At 42.2% G+C, this 21,639-nt stretch overlaps 1 protein-coding gene across 3 annotated transcripts; it reads left to right on the top strand.

Annotated features, from left to right (window-relative positions):
• The first annotated feature begins 1 nt into the window (after position 1).
• Positions 2-20,428, top strand: LOC309361796 (ras-related GTP-binding protein A). 3 transcript variants are annotated; one of them, XM_081897009.1, is made up of 11 exons: positions 2-20; positions 639-732; positions 2,879-2,912; positions 3,954-4,053; positions 7,756-7,822; positions 9,088-9,310; positions 15,007-15,102; positions 16,879-17,001; positions 18,189-18,280; positions 19,827-19,942; positions 20,188-20,428. In XM_081897009.1, the coding sequence occupies exons 3-11, from the start codon at positions 2,886-2,888 to the stop codon at positions 20,283-20,285; spliced, it is 942 nt and encodes a 313-aa protein (XP_081753135.1). In that variant the 5' UTR covers positions 2-20; positions 639-732; positions 2,879-2,885; the 3' UTR covers positions 20,286-20,428. The 3 variants fall into 3 exon arrangements, with proteins under 3 accessions (XP_081753135.1, XP_081753136.1, XP_081753134.1); XM_081897008.1 differs by lacking the exon at positions 2-20 and having other exon boundaries at positions 586-732; XM_081897010.1 differs by lacking the exons at positions 2-20; positions 15,007-15,102 and having other exon boundaries at positions 582-732.
• The last annotated feature ends 1,211 nt before the right edge of the window (positions 20,429-21,639 follow it).

Here is a 21,639-nt window from a genome sequence, read left to right as displayed (position 1 = left end):
TTTCACAACAGTCCTGCTAGGTAGGCCGTTATAGGCCGAGCGAGTTCACACCACGTGACTGTGATCTGTGACCTGCGTTTATAGGCTCTGAAACGTAGTCGAAACGTAGGAGCTCTCATTACTTGTTATTCATCTTCCATAGCTTTTAGCTTTTAATTGATTTATTTCAGATAAGGAAAATAATAATATTAAAAATTCTATTTCCCATACCGGGAGTCGAACCCGGGCCGCCTGGGTGAAAACCAGGAATCCTAACCGCTAGACCATATGGGAGACTGTAGCAAGTGGCTTTTCTCTTACCATCTATGGTTGTGTTTTTTCCGGTGATTTCCTTCGCACATAACCCGGCGTTTCTCCATGTCAATCACTCCGTCATTCAGGAGCTGAGATTGGCAGGTGGTTGGGCTAGATGACCCCTAGGTTCCCTTCTTTGTCCATCAGTCTTGGCATTCAAAAAACACCTTTTCTCCCTGCCCTTTTTAAACATGGCCGCCTCGGCTTCGGGACGCCGCGACGTCCGCTCGCCTCGCTGGCCCTGCCCTTCCTTTACGTGTCGTCGCGACGCTACGACGTTCGTTCGCCACGCGTTACTCTGCCCTTTATTTGCGTCCCTTCGTCACGCTGCCGTTTGGCTGAAGTCACCTGAGCCTCCAGCGACGTCGAGGGAGAGGTCGCTCAAGTTGCTTCGTCTCCTCCGCTGATTCTCCCCCGGGCGCGGCCGTCTGTCGCCGGGTGAGTGGATCACGCGAGGCCGGGGCTTTTGCGGCCTAGTCGGGAAAAGGGAAAAAGAAGGGAGGGTTCGTCTTCCCGAGAAGCTCAGAGGAACTCTGGTTCCTGAGGGGAATGTGGCGCTGGGGAAGGACTGGAGGGCCCCGAATACTACTACTACAGTACTACTAATTATTATTATTATTATTATTATCATCATCATCATTCTAACTCTAGCCAACGTCCGTAATAATTATCATAATATCATTCTACCCAACTTCCCTAATAATAATACTAACGATAATTATTATACTATTATCACTCTAGCCAACTTCAATAATAATAATAATGCTATTATCACTTGTTAATGGAGAAATCTGAGGGCTCCCAGGGCAACAGCCCTGGAATACCAGAGCAAAACAGCAGCTAGTAGGCTTGGTCTTTATTGAAGACTGTCGCCACAGGACTCCCACCTGCCACCAGGGGGAACAATATGGAAGCCCCGAAGAAAAGAGCCCCCAAACTTTTATTAGCTGCTCATCCCCATGTTACACCCCCTCTAACTACATCATGGTTACATCACAGTTACATCATGAAAGGGAAGGTCTGGTGGCCGTAAACTGAGCATCCTGGACCCTGCCCCATCGTTCCCCTTGCCCTCCACCAAACACCCATCAAGTGTCACAAAAGAGATATTCACATTTCCCTGTTTCCCAGCCAAGTTAATCCCACCCTTTTGTCTTCATCTGGGTTTGTTATTTCTGGAATGGCTACCTGTCTGGCACTCAGGTATCAGGATTCCAGGAATGATCACTCAGGCAGAGGGGCTGCTGAATAGCTGAGCTCACATGTCTATATGAATTTCTGAAGTTTTCCCAGTGAGCCAGTACAGAGATACATTTATCAGTGAATTCTTACATTTGGTATCATGCAGCAAAGGCCCTTTGAATAGAAAGGAAGAAACTGTGATGCAGTGTTTTGTGGGGACAAATCACAAAAGTCACAAAAGCGATTGTGTTGATTTTGGTAGTGCGCTACATGTGCATGATATCTGCTGGACGGGCAACCCCCCCACCTATACATAAATTCCTGCAACACACTCTAACCAACTTGCCGCCTTCTTTTTCTTCTTCTTTTTCTGCTGCTTCTTCTATTATCACTCTAGCCAACTTCCATAATAATAATAATACTATTACCACTGTAGCCAACTTCCCTACTAATGATGATGATGCTAATAATCTAGCCAGCTTCACTTATTATTATTATTATTATTATTATTATTATTATTATTTATTTTATCGCTCTAGCTAACTTCCATAATAATTATAATTATACTATTATCACTCTAGCCAACTTCCCTAATTATTATTATTATTATTACTCTTGTCAAATTCCATTATTATTATTATTACTTCTACTACTACAGTATTCCATAATCTCTCTAGCCAACTTCCCCTGTAATAATAATTACTATTATATATAATATGTATAACGTATAATAGTATACTGTTGTACTATATACTAATATACTTATCGTATATACTGTTCTCATATGTTGTTGTTGTTGTTGAGTCGTTTAGTCGTGTCTGACTCTTCGTGACCCCATGGACCAGAGCACACCAGGCACTCCTGTCTTCCACTGCCTCCCGCAGTTTGGTCAAATTCATGTTTGTAGCTTCAAGAACACTATCCAACCATCTCGTCCTCTGTCGTCCCCTTCTCCTTGTGCCCTCCATCTTTTTCTTGCAGTCCATGGGACTTTCAAGAGTCTCCTCCAGCACCATAATTCAAAAGCATCAATTGTTCGGCGATCAGCCTTCTTTATGGTCCAGCTCTCACTTCCATACATCACTACTGGGAAAACCATATTAGGGATAGGGGTTAGAGATAGGAATAGGAATTAGGGACAGGAATAGGGATTGGGTTGTTATTATTATTATTAGGGTTAGGGTTAAGGGATAGGGTTGTTATTATCATCATCATCATCATCATCATCATCATCATATTACAATACTGGCTGAGGGCCTGCTGCTTTTGCCTCACCTTTTCCACACCAGGTGACTTCTATAATAATAATTATCTTAATAATAATGTTATAATGGGTGGGGTCATATTATATTATTTGTATTGTATTGTTATATTATAAAATATATATATTTTCTCCTTGCAGGCGTGTGATGCCAAACGCAGCCATGAAGAAGAAGGTGAGGGCTGTAGTTTCTCTTGGCCTGCTGCTTATACAGTTAAACTTATACTGCTTATACAGTTAAACCTTGGACCCCAAACACCTCCGTTTTGTAAAGATTTTCTCTTTTCAGTTACTTTCTAGTGAAAAGGCTGTTTATCAGGAAATAAGGATTCATTTAAAGTTTTTCAAGTCATAAGTTTTTTTTATTTGAAAAATTGTTTCAGCACATCAGCTAACAAACATGGATACATATGTGATCATGTTTTTGTTTTGGCGAAATAAATTGTTTCAATTGCTATGAAGGAAATGATTATTTTTCTCCTTCCGATCAAGTACAGCAAAAAAACTTGTCCAAATATAAGTAGTTGACTTACTAAACCTCACCATCATTTCATAATTATTGGTCTATACATTTCTAAGAGAAGAAGCAAATCAGTCACTTTTGAGATAATGATATATCAAATTCACCCTGGATATACCGCAACTGTGAAAACTACACTGAAAATATATTATTCCAAAAAGGAAAGCTTCCTCCAGTTGTCAGTATTAGGAGGATACCAGCAAGCCTAAACCTGAAACAGGATTTAAATCAAGTCTTACTGACTTGTGGTTTCAATCGTGATTTAAATTGTGATGCTATAATGTTCTTGTTTTAGTGAAATAAATTGTTATGTTAAGAAGGAAATGATTCTTTTTCTCCTTCCAATCAAGTACAGCAGAAAATGGGTCCAAATAGAAGCAGCTGAGTGATGAAGCCTCTCCATAATTTCATAGGATGCCGGCGAGGCTGAAGCTTTTTTGTAAAAGAGGGTTTAAATCAAATCTTACTGACGAGTTTTTTAAGTTGTGATTTAAATCGATTTGATTGAAATCAAATCCACCCTCAATAATAAATAATGTAATTATTTATACACTGTCTATCCAGATGGGTTTTCCCAGCCACTCAGGGTGGCTCCGAACAGAATAATAATAATAACCCTATCTCTAACCCCTAACCCTAACAACAACAACAACAATTTTATTAATAATTTTATGTTTTATTCTTTATTCGCCCCAGGTTCTCCTGATGGGCAAGAGCGGCTCTGGCAAAACCAGCATGAGGTCCATCATCTTTGCCAACTACATCGCCCGCGACACCCGCCGACTGGGCGCCACAAGTAAGAGGAAGGGTGCTGGGTAGAGATGGGAAGAAAAAAAAATGGGGGAGGGACAAGGTTTTATTGCCATTTCCCCCAAATTCATTTGATTTCATTCAAGTTAATTTAATAGCACAAATTCATTGGATTTCAATCAAGTTAATTCAATTTCTTGTTGTTATTATTACTACTACTGCTGAGAACCTTGCAACCTTTGCTGTCGCTTGCTCATTTATTATTATTATTATTAGGGAAAGAACCGTGCCAGAATAATAAAAAGAAGAATGAACTTTTTCTGCTTTTTCAGCTCGTTCTTATTATTCATGCTCATTCTTCTGGTGCTGCTGTTCTTGGCCAGATGATGATGAGAATAATAGGAATAATAGGAATAATAGGAATAATAATAATAATAATAATAGGAATAGGAATAATAATCTCATTTTCTTCTTCAGTTCGTTCTTATTCAAGCTCATTCTTCTTCTTCTTCTGGTTCTGCTGTTCTTGGCCTGATGATGAGGATGATGATAGGAATAATAATCTCATTTTCTTCTTCTTCAGCTCGTTCTACTTATTCAAGCTCATTTTCATTCTTATTTTGTTGCTGCTGCTCTTTGCCAAATGATGATGAAAATAACGATAATAGGAATAATAATTTCTTCTTTTTCTTCTTCATCTTCTTTTTCAGTTCATTCTTCTTATTCAATCTCATTCTTCTTCTCATTCTGGTGCTGCTGTTCTTGGCCAAATGAAGATGATGATGATGATAATAATAATAATAATAGGAATAATAATTTCTTCTTCCTCCTCCTCCTCCTCCTCGTCCTGCTCTTTTTCAGCTCATTCTCATTCAAGATCCTTCTTATTCTGGCACTGTTGTTCTTTGTTAAATGAGGATGAAAATAATGAAAATAGTAGGAATAATTATCTCAATTTCTATTTCTTTTTCTTCTTCAAGCTCATTCTTCTTCTGCTGCTGTTCTTTGGCAAACAATAATTCTTCTTTGGAAATCACTTGTAGCCGAGTAAGATTGTCTTCCATAAACACAGTTTTAACAATGAGTCCGTAAGTGACTGTGGAGGCCAATTCTGGATCCACACGTCCTTCCACAGTGGGGACATTGGCTTCGAGGCGAGAGTTGACCACAGTGAGGGCTTGCCAAGCATGCCTTCCTCTTAGCACATTTCTCCCTTGCGTCCTGAGTTTGAGTGTCTTCAAAGCCCATGACACCTTTGGTCAAGGCTGTTCTCCAACTGGAGCACTCACAAGCCAGTGTTTCCCAGTTGTCAGTGTTTATACTACATTTTTTAAGATTTGCCTTGAGACAGTCTTTAAACCTCTTTTGCTGACCTCCAGCATTATGCTTTCAATTTTTAAGTTCGGAATAGAGTAGTTGCTTTGGAAGACGATAATCAGGCATCCCCACAACATGACCGATTGTTGAAGAAACATTGCTTCAACACTGGTGACCTTTGCTTCTTCCAGTACACTCCAGTTTGCCTGTCTTCCCAAGTGATGTGTAATTTTTCTTGGATATACTGTTGATGGAATCTTTTGAGAAGCTGGAGGTGGCATTTATAAGTGGCCCATGTTTCACAAGCATACAGTAAGGTTAGTAGTACAATAGCTTTGTAAACAAGCATTTTGGTTTCCCTGCCAATGTCCCGGTCCTCAAACACTTGGCACTTCATTTGTGAGAAAGCCGCACTCGCAGAGCCCAGGTGATTCTGGATTTTGGAATCAATGTCAGCCCTTGCGGAAAGATAACTCTCTAGGTAGGAGAAGTGATTGACATTTTCCAACGTTACACCACTGAGTTGGATTTGTGGCGCTGCAGAGGGGTTATTTTGTACTTGTTGGTGCAGCACTTTGGTTTTTGGATATTGAGTGACAGGCCAAGCTTTTTGTAAGCTGCAAAGGTATTTAGGGTGGTTTGGAGGTCATCCTCTGAGCGTGCACACACCACATTGTCACCAGCATATTGAAGCTCTATGATGGAAGTTATGGTAACCTTACTTTTTGCTTTCAGCCTGCTCAGATTGAAGAGCTTTCCATCTGTTTGATATATTATTTCTACTCTGGTGGGGAGTTTCCCTTAAACAAAGTGTAGGATCATGGCAATGAAAATAATGAATAGAGTTGGGGCAATAACACAACCCTGTTTAATACCTGATCCCACTGTGAATGGTTCACTTTGAGAGGCATTATTATCTGTGATTGTTGCTGTCATATGCAGTATTTTTCGCTCTATTAGACGCACTGGACCATAAGACGCAATTAGTTTTTAGGGGAGGAAAACAAGAAATAAGAAAGCAACGCAAAGCCTCCTGAGCGAAGAGGGAGCGCTCCTCCCTCTTCGCTCAGCAGGCTTTGCGGGGCTATCCCTGAAGCCAGGAGAGCAAGCGGAATCGGTGCACACCATTCCCTCTTGCCCTCCTGGCTTCAGCGAAAGCAAGCCTACTGGCTTTCTCCCCGCCTCCCGCAAGAGCCGTGCGCTCTTTAAAGGGAGCATGGCTCTTGGGGGCTTTTCTGGGAGGTGGGGGGGAAGGGACAGAGCCGTGTGCTCTGTCCCTTCCCCCACCTCCCGCAGAAGCCAGGGATAGCCGTAGGAAGCCTCCGCAGGGCAGTGGGATGAAGGCTCCCTGCTGCCCTGCGGAGGCTTTGCGCCGCCAAGGCAGAAGCTAAAACAGCTAGAGGGAGCACTGCACAGCGCTCCCTCTAGCTGTTCTGATTTCTGGGGTAGCCCGCGAAGCCTCCTCAGGGCAGCGGGGAGCCTTCATCCTGCTGCCCTGCAGAGGCTTTGTGGGCTACCCCAGAGCTGCTCAGGGCTGGAGGGGGAAGCCCGTCCCCCCCCCAGCCACAAAGAGCAGCTCAGGGAGCAGCGGACAGGCTGCACGCAGCCTTCCCGCTGCTCCCAGAGCTTGTCGGGGCTGGCGGGGGAAGCCCCGGTTGATCTGCCGGCACCCGGGGTTTCACCAGCCAGTCCCAAAGAACAGCTCAGGAGTGTGCCGCATTCCGGCAGTTTAGCTTCAGAGACCACACACTCCATAAGACACACAGACCTTTCCCTTTATTTTTAAGAGGAAAAAATGCATCTTATGGAGTGAAAAATATGGTAATCCTAGAGGAGTCGAATGAAGGAGGGCAGCCAATCATGGAGGGCAGCCAATTTTCAGAAGGACAGTCCACAGGGCATTATGATTTATAGTGTTGAAGGCTTTAGTCAGGTCAATAAACACCATATACAGGGGTTGGTTTTGCTCTCTGCCTTTTTCTTGAAGCTATTGAGCGGTGAAAATCATGTCCACTGTCTCCCTAGAAGGCCGAAAACAATTTTGGGATTCAGGAAGGGTCACCTTGGATATTGTTACGAGACGGTTTGCTAAGATCCTTGCAAGAATTTTGCCAGCTGCAGCTAAAAGAGAGATGCCTCAATAGTTTCCACAATCAGTTCCGTTACCTTTTTTAAAAGAGATTGATAATTTTGGCATCCCTAAAGTCTGCTGTGATTTCTTCTCTTTCCCAGATTTTTTTGATGAGCTTGTGCTGTTGTTGTGTAAGTTCAGGTCCACCCACTTTTAAGATTTCGGCAGGTATCCCATCAGGTCCACTGGCTTTGTTGTACTACTACTAATAATAACGTTATTCTTTATACACTGCCCATCTGGGCGGCTCCCAACAGAATAATTATAATAATAACAATAATCTCATTTTGCCCCTTACAGTTGACGTGGAGCACTCGCATGTCCGCTTCCTGGGCAACCTGGTCCTCAACCTCTGGGACTGCGGTGGGTAAGTACCTCTTGCCCCCCCTTGCCATGTTAAAAGGGACCCCCGGCAGTCATCCAGTCTGACCCGCCGCCAGGCGGGACTCTCGCCTCAAACATCCTGTACAGACGGCCGCCTGCCCTCCGCTTGAAATCCAGACAATGGAAATCACAATTTAAACCTCTCGCCAGGACAGCTCAGATTTTGCTGGCATCCTTCTCATCCTGATTTTTCTCATTTCAATTCCCATTCGATTCCAGATTTAAATCAGCCAGACTTCCCTAAACATGGCTGCCTTCAGATGTCTGGGGAAACCCAGCTGGATGGGCGGGGTATAAATAAAATACTACTACTAATAATGATGATTTAAATCAAATTGATATAAATCATGATCTAGATCAGTAGTCAGCAAGGAATTAAATCTTTTTTTACAGAAAGGTTCAACCTTGCTGGCATCCTCTTAATATGGACGTAGGAAGGTTTCCTTTTTGGAATACAGTGGTACCTGTATTACATACACTTCAGGTTACATACGCTTCAGGTTACAGACTCCATTCACCCAGAAATAGTACCTCTGGTTAAGAAGTTTGCTTCAGGATGAGAACAGAAATCGTGCACCAGCAGCGCAGCGGCGGCAGGAGGCCCCATTAGCTAAAGTTAAGAACAGTTTCAGGTTAAGAACAGACCTCCAGAACGAATTAAGTACTTAACTCGAGGTACCACTGTAATAAAATCCCTTTTTTTTACAGAGAGGTTCAACCTTGCTGGCCTCCTCTTAATATGGACAAGCAGAGGGAGGTTTCCTTTTGGGAAGAATAAGATGCCTTTTTTAGCAGGAAGACTCAGTCTTGCTTGCATCCTCTGAATATCGGGAAGCGGAGAAACGTTTCCTTTATAGAATCCTCAATTCACAGAGTGGTTTTTACACTGATATGCTGAGTGGATTTCATTTAAATCCACCATTTAAATCCCTGGTCCGTAACATTTAAATCCAATCGAAATCTTCAGCCTTGCTGGCAACCTCTGAATAGGGACAATACTTTTTGAAATAAAAAAAAATCCCTTTTTTCAGAAAGGTTCCGCCTTGCTAGCCCCCTCTGAAATGGCATGAAATGGCCTGAATTGGTTGCCCAGCCTGGAAAATTGATGATAATAATAATAAACTTTTATTTGTATCCTGCCCTCCCTGACTGAGACCGGTCAAACCTGTTTTGAATTGGCATAGAACTGAAATTTGAAACTGCTTTTTTAACTGGGATAAAATAATTTAAATCCCGCGGTATTCTCAGCCAGGACACCTTCATGGAGAACTACTTCACCAGCCAGAGGGACAACATATTCCGCAACGTCGAGGTTCTGATTTACGTCTTTGACGTCGAGAGTCGGGAGCTTGAGAAGGACATGCACTACTACCAGTCGTGTCTGGAAGCCATCTTGCAGAACTCGCCTGATGCCAAAGTCTTCTGCCTGGTCCACAAGATGGACTTGGTCCAGGAGGATCAGCGCGAGCTGGTGAGCGAAAAAGGGACCCCTGGCTTTAATTCTACCAAAGGTTTCCAGTGTCATGGGGGTTGCCAGCGAGGCTGAACCTCTGTAAAGGAAAGGAAACTTGCCTCCAATTTGCCGTATTGAGAGGGTGTCAGCAAAGCTGGCATGAGGGATAGGGTTATTCTTCTTATTCTTATTCTTATTCTTATTCTTATTCTTTTATTTTGGGAGCCGCCTAGAGTGGCTGGGGTATAAAGAATAAATTATTATTATTATTATTATTATTATTATTATTATTATTATTATTAGAAATAGGGATAGAGATAGGGATAGGACTTGGTGTTAGGGATAGGGTTCCTCCTCCTCCTCCTCCTCCTCCTCCTCCTCCTCCTCCTCCTCCTCCTCCTCCTTCTTCTTCTTCTTCTTCTTCTTCTTCTTCTTCTTCTTCTTCTTCTTCTTCTTCTTCTTGTGTTGGGAGCTGCCCAGAGTGCCTGGGGAAAGCCAGCTGGATGGGCCGGTTATTATTATTAGGGTTAGGGATAGAGATAGGGGTTAGGGGTATCGGGTTTAGGAGGGTTGCCAGCAAGGCTGAACCTCTGCTTAAAGAAAGGAAAGCTGTCTCTGGCCGTATTAAGAGGGTGCCAGTGAGGCTGGACTTAGGGATTAGGGATAGGGTTGTTGTTGTTGTTATTATTATTATTATTATTATTATGCTGTTGGGAGGCTCCCAGAATGGCTGGGGAAACCCAACCAGATAGGCGGTGTGTAAATAAATCATCATCATTTTTATTGAGGATGGATTTGATTTCAGTTGAATCGATTGAAATCACGATATAAATCACTAGTCAGTAAGACTTGATTTAAACCCTTTTTATTTTGACACAAATGTCCAGCCTCGCTGGTACCCTCTCAATATGGCCAATCGGAGGCAGGTTTCCTCTTCGGAACTGTGAAATCCTTCCTGAACGTCCGCATAAAGGAAGGATTTTACAGTTCTGGAAAGGAAAGCTGCCTCTGATTGGCCATATTAAGAGGGCCATATTAAGAAATGCTGCCAGGGTAGAAGAGGGAGAAGTGAGGCGAATATTAAAGGAGGTAAACACAAAGAAGGCTATGGGCCCGGATGGGGTGGCTGGCAGGGTGCTAAGAGATTGTTCCGACCAACTGGCAGGAATCTTTTTGAAGATTTTTAACCAGTCTCTGGCCCAAGCCACCGTTCCACCCTGTCTGAAATCCGCTACCATTATACCCTTGCCCAAAAAACCAAAGATAGTCTGAATGATTTTCACCCTGTGGTGTTGACACCTATTATAATGAAATGTTTAGAAAGTCTGTTGAGGAACCGCATCATATCTTGTTTGCCAGTGGGACTTGACCCTTACCAGTTTGCGTACAAGGCAAAGGGATCCACAGAGGATGCTGTGGCAAATAGTTTTACATGCTGTCCTGACTCATTTGGAGAAGCAAGGGTGAGATTGTTATTTGTAGACTTTAGTTCTGCGTTTAATACTATTCTTCCGCATAGATTGCTGCCCAAACTATTAGACCTGGGACTTTCACCGTGTTTGTGCAGGTGGATACAGTGGTACCTTGGGTTACAAACGCTTCAGGTTACAGACGCTTCAGGTTACAGACGCTTCAGGTTACAGACTCCGCTAACCCAGAAATAGTACCTGAAGAACTTTGCTTCAGGATGAGAACAGAAATCTGGTGGCAGCGGCAGCAGGAGTCCCCATTAGCTAAAGTGGTACCTCAGGTTAAGAACAGTTTCAGGTTAAGAATGAACCTCTGGAACGAATTAAGTTCTTAACCAGAGGTACCACTGTATTAGATTTTCTGTAAAACCGTTCCCAACGGATCAGGATGGGTTCCCACGTCTCTGCGGATTTCATCATGAATAAGGGAACGCTGCAGGGGTGCGTGGTTGAGCCCGCTTTTATATACACTCTATACAGCTGACTGGGCCCCCAAAAATCCCAGTAATAAGATCATTAAGTTTGCAGATGATACAACGGTAGTTGGTTTAATCACGGCTGGAGAGGGGGAGGCGGCCTATAGGAAGGAAGTTGAGCAGTTGGGGGAGTGGTGCAGGAAAAACAACTTACTCCTTAACTTAAAGAAAACAAAAGAGATTATTGTGGACTTTAGGAAATGTAAATTGAATATTCAGTGACTTATTATTGAGGGGAAGTGTGTGGAACAGGTCTTGGTGTTTTGATTTCTGGGAATGGAGTTGAGAGATGACCTAACCTGGGGAGAAAACAGCAAGACCTTATGAAGAGAGCACAGCAGAGGTTATATTTTCTGAGAATCCTCTGGAAAAATAATCTTTCAAAGGACCTGTTGATGGCATTTTACCATTGTACTGATGAGAGTATATTAACTTACGATCTGTGTGTGTGGTTTGGAGCTGTACGGTCGTGGGGGGGGGGAGCTGTCCAGGGTTGTAAAGCCTGCAGGGAGAATAACTGGGTGCACTCTTCCCACCTTGGATCAAATCTATGCTTCCAGGTGCCATAAGAAACTGCAGAGATAGTGCAGGCTAGTGCACACACAGGGTTATAAAGACTGGGACTAGCCTCATGAGAAACAGTTTCTATCCAAATGCTATTTTGGTTTTAAACGCAGTGTAAGGTAATCTCTATGGGAGTATATTGTATTTAATTATGGGTGTTAAGTTGTGGGTGAACATATCAGACGACACAGCGATTCTTCAGACAGCTCTTGTTTATTCACAGGCCAGAACAGAACTGAATTGAAGGGTTCAGCCAACCTGCTTATATAGAGCTCAACTACATGGCAATAATAACAACTTTCTGTAACTATCCAATCACTGAACGTTACTTTCAATTCCTTATTTGCATATGCGGACCTGAGTGAAAACTATCTACATTATCCCCCTGCTGGCCCAGGGTGAGAACTTCAGTACATAATAATAATAATAATATAATAATAATAATAATAAAATTTATTTATATCCTGCCCTCCCCAGCCGAAGCCGGGCTCAGGGCTGTAAACAACTATAAAACAGTACAAAAGTACAACACAAACAACACTCTAAAATCATTCATTATAAAATTAATTCAAATCAAGCCACTGGCAACCATTGGGCCAGAGCTCCGCGAAGATTGCCGAGGGAGGGAGTCAGGCTGTGCCCTGGCCAAAGGGCTGGTGGAACAGCTCTGTCTTGCAGGCCCTGCAGGGCCCTAGTCTCTTGTGACAGAGTGTTCCACCAGATCGGAGCCACAGCCGAAAAAGCCCTGGCTCTAGTTGAGGCCAGCCTAACCTCTCTGTGGCCTGGGATCTTTAGGATGTTTTTATTTGAAGACCATAAGTTTCTCTGTGCGACATACCAGGAGAGGCGGTCCCGTAGGTACGAGGGCCCTAGGCCGTATAGGACTTTAAAGGTTAAAACCAGCACCTTAAACCTGATCCTGTACTCCACCGGGAGCCAGTGCAGCTGGTATAGTACCGGATGAATATGATCTCGTAGCGAAGACCCCATAAGGAGTCTCGCCGCGGCATTCTGCACCCGCTGGAGTTTCTGGGTCAGTCTCAAGGGCAGCCCCATGTAGAGCGAGTTACAATAATCCAATCTGGAGGTGACCGTCGCGTGGATCACAGTGGCTAGGTCAGGGCGAGAAAGGTAAGGAGCCAACTGCTTAGCTTGGTGGAGCTGGAAAAATGCCACTTTTATTATAGCTGCAATCTGCGCCTCCATGGAAAGGGAGGTGTCGAAGATTACACCCAAACTCTTAACGGACGGTGCTGGCACTAATTGCGCCCCCGCAAGAGATGGGAGTTGCCCCCCCAATCGGAACTCGCAGTGCATTGCAGCCTGTCGGAGGGCGGTGGTGTAGTTGTTAATTGACTCCCCCTCTGCCTGGTTCTGGTGGTAGAACGCATGGCAGGCAGCAATCTTGGACGGCTTTGGCACATAAGTGGTTGCGGAGCGTCTCTTGAATCGTGTCCCGCGGTGTTGCCTGGACTGCTACAGGCGCAACCAATGCTCGCACCTTCTCAAACACCTCAGGCCCACAGAGGCTGAGGAATAGGCCCCGCTTGCGCTCCTTTGATACTTCGGTCAGCTCGTTGGCTTGGAGATAGCAGTCAAACTGAGCGAGGTAGGCATCTCATGATTCAGAGGCTGGGGCAAACGGCGGTAGAGGCATGAGTGAAGTCATGGTTCTGATGCCAACGTGGAGGGCGATGGATAGAACACAGTGCTCTAGCCAGAACGGTCAGCTCTGAATTGGTTCTGTTCAGTGATTTCGCTCCGTGTTTCAGCTCAGTGATTCAGCTCAGAGGGTGGCCGTGTCTGGCTGTGCTCTGATATCCATCGATCCCATCCTTGTCGCCAGTGTTAAGTTGTGGGTGAACATAACAGACAACACAGTGATTCTTCAGACAGCTCTTGTTTATTCACAGGCCAGAACAGAACAGGGCTGAAGGGTTCAGCCAACCTGCTTATATAGAGTTCAACTACATGGCAACAGTAACAACTTTTTGTAACTATCCACTCACTGTCACTTTCAATTCCTTATTTCCTGGGTGAAAAATATCTACAGTATCCCCCTGCTGGCCCAGGGTGAGAACTTCAGTACATAACAATGGGGTAGTTTTTAGGGGGTTAACCAGGCTGGGATAACAGGCTTGTTGGTTTTTGAATGTCTGATGTAGATTTTTTAATTCGTTCTGGAGGTCCATTCTTAACCCGAAACTGTTCTTAACCTGAAGCACCACTTTAGTTAATGGGGCCTCATGCTGCTGCCGCGCCGCCTCGCGATTTCTGTTCTCATTCTGAAGCAAAGTTCTTAACCCGAGGTACTATTTCTGGGTTAGCGGAGTCTGTAACCTGAAGCGTATATAACCCGAGGTACCACTGTATTATGTTAGGAGCTGCCCGACACCCAGCCAGATGAGCAGGGAATTATAGGGATAGGGGTTGGAACCTCAGGTTTTCAGTCTTAGGAGGGTTGCCAGCGAGGATTTTAGGGTTCTGGAAAGGAATTCCGATTGGCCATATTGAGAGGGTGTCAGCAAGGCTGAACCTTTCTGTAAAAAAGGGATTTTATTATTCCAAAAAGGAAACCTCCCTCTGATTGTCCAAATTAAGAGCAGGCCAGCAAAGCCTGAGTCTGACTGATTTAAATCTGGATTTGAATTGGGATTTAAATGAGAAAAATCAAGATGAAGAGGATGCCAGCATGGCTGAGCTGTACTGTAAAGAAGGGATTTAAACCCAGTTGGACGGGCGAGGGGTTTAAATTGCGATTTCCATCCATCGCTTAGATTTCAAGCAGAGGCTGGGCAGCCATCTGTCCAGGCTACTTGAGGAGAGAGTCCTGCCTGGTGGTGGGTCAGACTTGGTGACCGCCAGGTGTCCCTTTTAACTTGGCGAGGTACTTATCCGTCACATTCCTAGAAGTTGAGGACCAGGTTGCCCAGGAAGCAGATGGACGAGTGCTCCACGTCGACTGCAAGGGGCAAAATATGATCATGATCATCATCATTCTGTTGGGAGCCACCCAGATGGGCAGTGTATAAAGAATAACATTATTATTATTTTATGATTCTGAAAAGTATTCTCCCTCTTGAGAGGCTGAACCTTTCTGTAAATAGATTTAAATCAAGTTTGATAGGCGAGGGATTTCTATGGGGAAGGGGCACCAGGGTCATCTAGTCCAACCCGCTGCCAAGATGGATTTTGTCTCCTGCAGATTTTCAAGGAGAGGGAGGAGGATTTGAAGCGGCTCTCGCGCCCACTGGAGTGCGCCTGCTTTCGGACCTCCATCTGGGATGAAACTCTCTACAAGGTGTGACTGAAATATATATATATATATACATTTTGCTTTCGTAGATTTTCACGGGTACAGGAATGCAGGTTTTGGTGTCCTCGGGTGTCTTCCCGTGTAAAAGTTGGGGTGTCTAGGCGACGTTTCGACGAGGTCTCACTCGTCATCTTCAGGCTGGTGCTTTCGGCTTCTTGTTACTGGAACAGAGCAGGATCTCAGTGTTTGAGTGCTGCACCCCCCTGCAATCCCTACACAGATCTGGCTGACACAGGCCACAAAACCACAGCTCGCCCCTATACACGAAGCCAAGCCAGAGCACAACTAAGTGCAGTACAGCCATCTTCTCAGAAAAACTCTTCACAAAGTTCAAGAGGTCAAGACACAAAGACTTTAGCAACTAATCCACACCTAATGACCCACCTAAGTGGTACTCAGGATATCACTCAAAAAATCACTCAAGATATCCCTCAAGTAATTAAGGAACAAAAGAAGAAAAGGCACACTAGCCTGGGAACTTCCTCTCTGCCCAGAACATTGGAGGCTATACACCACACCCCCTCAACAGTATTTATAGGAACTCAAACACTGAGATCCTGCTCTGTTCCAGTAACAAGAAGCCGAAAGCACCAGCCTGAAGATGACGAGTGAGACCTCGTCGAAACGTCGCCTAGACACCCCAACTTTTACACGGGAAGACACCCGAGGACACCAAAACCTGCATATATACATTTTGCTCATACAGTTGTACCTTGGTTCCCAATGCCCTCAAACTCTGACCTTTCAGTTCTTCAATTCAACTGAATAACACAATTTCCTTGAAGTTAATTTCATTGAAATTTCATAACACAAATTCATTCGATTTGATTTAAACTCCATTGAAATTCAACTTACATTTCATAGCACCAATTCATTCGATTTCATTCGATTTCATTCAAGTTGATTCAGTTTCATTCAAATTCATTCAATTTCATAACGCAAATTCATTCAATTTCATTTAAGTGAATTCCTTTGAAATTCAACTTAATTTCATAGCAGCAATTCATTCGATTTCATTTGATTTGATTCAAGTTGATTTGGTTTCCTTCAAATTAATTCAATTTCATTCAAATTAATTCAATTTAAAAGCACCAATTCATTTGTTTTCATTCAATTTCATTCAAATTAATTTCGTTTAATAGCACAAATTCATTCGATTTCATTCAAGTTAATTCAATTTCATTAAAATTAATTCAATGCACCTGCTTCCAGACCTCCATCTGGGATGAAATGCTCTACAAGGAGCGCCTGAAATCTTTTATTTTCTTTCTTTTTTTGCCCATATAGTTGTACCTCGTACCCCCTCAAACTCAGGCCTTTGGTACGGGATGCTAGCAAGGTTGAGCCTTTCTGTAAAAAATGGATTCATCATCAATATTATTATTATTATTATTATTATTATTATTATTATTATTCCTTCCTGCTATTGTCACTATTAAGAAAATGCAAGCAAGGTTGAAACTTTATGTAAAAAGGGATTTTATCAGGAGCTCCCTGCTGCCAATTGGAAACCATGGTTTAGTTTCCGGGCGGACTTCTGGAATGGACTCCGTATGACTTGCCAACGTGCGACTCGTTTTTGCAAAGGAAAAAAACTACCTTAATTCAAGTGAATTCGGTTTAGTTTAATTTCATAACACCAATTCATTCAATTTCGTTCAACTGAGTTTCATTTAATAGCACAAATTTGTTTGATTTCATTCCTTAATTTGATTTAATAACACAAATTAATTTGATTTCATTCGATGTTTTGCGGGGCAGGCGTGGTCGAGTATAGTCTACCAGCTTATCCCCAACGTTCAGCAACTGGAGACCAACCTGAGGAATTTTGCGCAAATCATTGAAGCCGACGAGGTCCTTCTTTTTGAGCGGGCGACTTTCCTGGTAAGATTATTGTTGTTGTTGTTGATTATGATAATGATGTTATTAGGGTTAGGAATAGGGATTAGGGATAAGGTTGTTGTTGTTGTTATGATGATGATGATGATGATGATGATGATGATGATGATGTTGGGAGCCGCTGTCAGGGCTACAGATAGTCTTCCTGAGCAGCTGCCAGCCCGGGCAGAGAGCCAAATGCAGATAAGAGAGGTGGCAGTGGAAAATCATTCCCAGGAAGTAGGAGAAGGGTCATCTCCCAGGCTAGAGTTATCTGCAGATAGCCTTTCAGAGATCGCAGGTCAGCCTTTGAGTATTCCCGAGCGTAGAAAAGGGGGAGTACAGGATAGGGGGCAAACTATGTCACAATATGCTAAGAGAAGGTTCCTCCCACATTGCTTTCCTCGAAGGAAATGCGACACTTCACACTCAGTCGAGTCATCATCTTAAAGTGGAGACTGACTCCCGGGAGGGGAGCTCTCAGCAATCTGTAATCTTTTTGGAAGAAAACCATCCTTTTAATGAACTACGATCACTCACATTTCACTGCTGCTACCGCCACCTAGAGTGGCTGAGGAAACCCAGTCAGATGGGTGGGGTATAAAGAATAAATTATTATTATTATTATTAGGGTTAGGGTTAGGGACAGGAATAGGGATTAGTGATAGGGTTGTTATTGTTATTGTTATTATTATTTTTTATTATTAGGGTTAGGGATAAGGTTTAGAGATAGGGATAGAAGCTGGGGATCTGGATTCGGGATAGGATTATTATTATCATTATTATCATTATTTGTTATTATAATTAATAATAACAAATAGTTAAATAAATGGTTTAAATTCTATTAAGGAAATGACTGTTTTTCTCTTTCCAATAAAGTAAGACTTGATTTAAATCCTTTGCTGGCCTCCTCTTAATATTGACAGTTGGAGGAAATCCTTAACTGACAAGCGATTTAAACCGTTATTTAAATTGATTTGATTCAAATCAAATTCACCCTGCTCTAAAAATGTATCATTCTGAAAAGAAAACCTTCCTTTGCTCGTATTCAGAAGATGCCAGCAGGTCTGAACCTTTCTGTAAAAAAAGATTTTATTTTGTTTGCCTCTCCAGCAAAGCATTCTGGGAAAGGAATTGGGCAATGCTTTCTGTAGAAATAAAAGAAATTTATTATGGTTTTCCCCTCCCTACAGGTGATTTCCCACTATCAGTGCAAAGAGCAGCGAGACATCCACCGATTTGAGAAAATCAGCAATATCATCAAACAATTCAAACTGAGCTGCAGGTGAGAAACATGTTACTTTAGATGGCTGTTTCGGGGTGGGGGTGCAATTCTGGAAAATAGCTTGGCAGCCGTGACGTGGAAATTAGGTCTGTCTCATTATTATAATCATGTATAAGCTTAATTGATAACATCAAATATAATTTATAATTTCAATCCTAAAATTATAATCCTAAAATTTAAAATTCTTCAAATGCAAGTTTTAATTTAATTGATTATTTAATTATAAAATACAATAAAATAAAATGAGGTGATAATGTTGTCGATTAATTGACAAGTCTAAAATGTAATTTTTTATTTTTACCTTATATTTATTTTAAAATGTGACAATTGAAATGATGAAAGATAAGTAGGAAAAATTACAAATGCTATTACGTAGAAAGGAAATACGGTAACCATGAGGCTGGAGGGAGTGAAGTCGATTAACTGACAAGTCTAAAATGTCAATTTAAACTGTTTCCCAAATACAGTTCACAAGATTGGCAATTAATTGATAATATTTCTAAGTTTAATACATATTTAATGTAGTATTTGTATTTGGTTTATTCTATTTATAAATTTAGTACAGATTTAATATAATATTTATCTTTGTTTTATAATTCAATTTATATTTACAAATGTAGCTTAAATGTGATATAATATTCATGCTTAATTTGCACTATTTATAAATTTAAAACTGATTTAATATTTATATTTATTTCATAATATTGATAAATTTGATGTATATATTTAATTTGCACTATTTATAAATTTAAGACACTCTATAATATTTATATTTAATTTATTCTATTTATAAATGTAAGGCAGGTTTAATATATTTTTATTTATTTTATAGTATAATTTATAAATATGATAGAACTCTAATAAAGTTATATTTAATTTATAATTTTTTATAAATTTGATACGGATTTAATATTTATTTGATAATATTTATAAATTTGATATAAATCAAATAATTATATTTAAATTACAATACAGTGGCACCTCTGGTTGCGAACGGGATCCGTTCTGGAGCCCTGAGCAGAAAGTCTGTGTGTGCGCGGGTCGTGATTCGCCGCACACATTTTGAGCATCTGTACATGCGTGAGTGGCGAAACCTGGAAGTAACCCTTTCTGTTACTTCCGGGATGCCACGGGACGCAACCTGAAAACGCTCAACCTGAAGCGTCTTTAACCCGAGGTATGAATGTATTTATAATTTTAATACAGATTTAATATATTTATATTTAATTTACTCTATGGATAAATCTAATGTAGATTTAATATAACATTTATAATAAAATTTATAAAATTTAATAGTTTTAATATATGTTTATTTTATAATCTTTTTCAATTCAATAAAATTTTAATATATTTTAAAATTTAATGCAGATTTAATACTTATATTGAATTTATAATATTTATAAATTTGATGTAAATATAATCTACTATTAATACTGAATTTATGACATTAAAATCCATATAAATATCAATTTGTAAAATCAAAAACATCAAATCTGAATCCTGGAATGTTTGAGCTGTGCTCATAAATGTCCTCCCCCACCACCAGCAAACTGGCCGCCTCCTTCCAGAGCATGGAGGTGCGCAATTCGAATTTCGCCGCCTTCATCGACATCTTCACCTCCAACACCTACGTAATGGTCGTCATGTCCGACCCTTCCATACGTAAGTTTGAAAGGCTCGGGTTCAAATCCTCCACAAATCCAGTGGCAAGGAGTTCCATGGGTATCAGAAAGGTGGTAAAGTGCTCAGGTGCCGGGGGAATCCAATGGTGGGGAGTTCCGCAGTTATGGGAAAATATGGAAAGTGCTCCTTTGAATGGTCCAATGTTGTGGGAATCCAGTGGTGGGGAGTTCCGCAGGTATGGGGAAGCCAGGAAGCTCATCCCTCCTCTCCCGGCTCACTTCCAGCTTCTGCCGCCACCCTGATCAACATCCGCAACGCTCGCAAGCACTTTGAGAAACTGGAGAGGGTGGACGGGCCCAAGCACAGCCTCCTCATGCGCTGAGCGGCACAGCGCCGACTGCTTCTGCCCAGGGAGGCTCAGCCGACGCTGGAAAAGGGTGCAACCGTCTGCAACTCTCGAAATGGCAATTAAATTTGGAATGTTATGAGATAATAAAAGCACATCCTGTATGTCTAATAAATGCACCACTGTCTGTCTCTTCTGTTGTTGCTTAAAATCTTCGCCAGATGAAAACTGTTCTCGCGGCGCTATCACCTTTGCCAACAGCGCTCCTGTTTTCCCTTCTGGAGTTCTGCAGAGCCCAAGTGAATAATAATAATAATAATTAATAATAATTTATGATTTCTACCGCGCTCATCTGGCTGGGTTTTCCCAGCCACTCTGGGCGCCTTCCCACAAAAGATAAAAAATACATTCAAAGGTGAACTGGGGTGGGGCTCTGCAGACGTCCGGAGGGCTTAGTCCGGAGCCGGATCGGGCGCTGGAGCGGGAAGCAGGTTGGCTGCCTGCGTTTTCCACACAGCAGAGAATAGCCACATAACTCACAGAAACTGGTTTTCTGGGTCCATTTCCACCGGGGTTTCGGCCTGGTCTCGGTTTCCCAAACGCCAAAAAGCCCGAAGGAAGTGTTCCAGTTTTCGGACATTTTCCGGAAGCTGAGTGTTTAACGCGGCTGCCGGCAATTGTTTCTGGGGTGCCTGTGCCAATCTGAAGCCGTGTCTCGGTTTTTGAACATTTCGGAAGTCAAATGGTACTTTGCTTATTCTCTTGATTTGGTGTTTTTGTGGCTTTTTGGGTTCCTCTGTTTGTGGCTATGTGGAACCCAGTTCAGCTCCTGATGGATTGACAGTGTGACTGCGGAAATGGCTAGAAGCATCCAAACAATGACTTATCATCAAGTGCAGGTAAGAAAAAAAATTACTTTTCATTTTTATCATCTACAATATCTTATTTATTTTACCGTACAGTACATTAGTGATTGCTTTCATTTTATGGATCAGTGGTCTCATTAGAAAGTAAAATTCATGTTCAGATTGCTGTTTTTAAAAGTCTGGAATAGTTTAATCTGTTTGGAATTCCTTTGCATGGGAAAGTGTGCTTTGGGTTCGGAACGGATTACGTTTGAGAATCCAGGTACCACTGTATGTTGGCAACCAGGAAGAGGGCCTTCTTGGTGGTGGCGCTCGCCCTGTGGAACGCCCTCCCATCAGATGTCAAATAAATAAACAAGTAAATTAGACATTTAGAGAAGACATCTGAAGGCAGCCCTGTTTACAGAAATTTTGAATGACAGACATTCTAATGTATTTTTAATCTTCTGTTGGAAGCTGCCAAGAGTGGCTGGGGAAACCCAGCCGGATGGGAGAGGTAGAAATAATTTGTTGTTGTTATTAAT

The sequence above is a fragment of the Podarcis melisellensis genome (assembly GCF_964234715.1).
Source record: "Podarcis melisellensis genome assembly, chromosome: Z".
Taxonomy (NCBI): Eukaryota; Metazoa; Chordata; class Lepidosauria; order Squamata; family Lacertidae; genus Podarcis; species Podarcis melisellensis.
The sequence above is the reverse complement of the archived record's forward strand: the minus strand, read 5'-3'. Positions and strand labels throughout refer to the sequence as shown.

Bases quoted from the DNA above. Each gene is read 5' to 3' on its own strand.
- LOC309361796 (XM_081897009.1), top strand. From the start codon at position 2,886: ATGCCAAACGCAGCCATGAAGAAGAAG. The intron at 9,311-15,006 runs GTGAGCGAAAAA...TGTCTCCTGCAG, and splicing joins AGGAGGATCAGCGCGAGCTG to ATTTTCAAGGAGAGGGAGGA. The intron at 15,103-16,878 runs GTGTGACTGAAA...TTTGCGGGGCAG, and splicing joins GGGATGAAACTCTCTACAAG to GCGTGGTCGAGTATAGTCTA.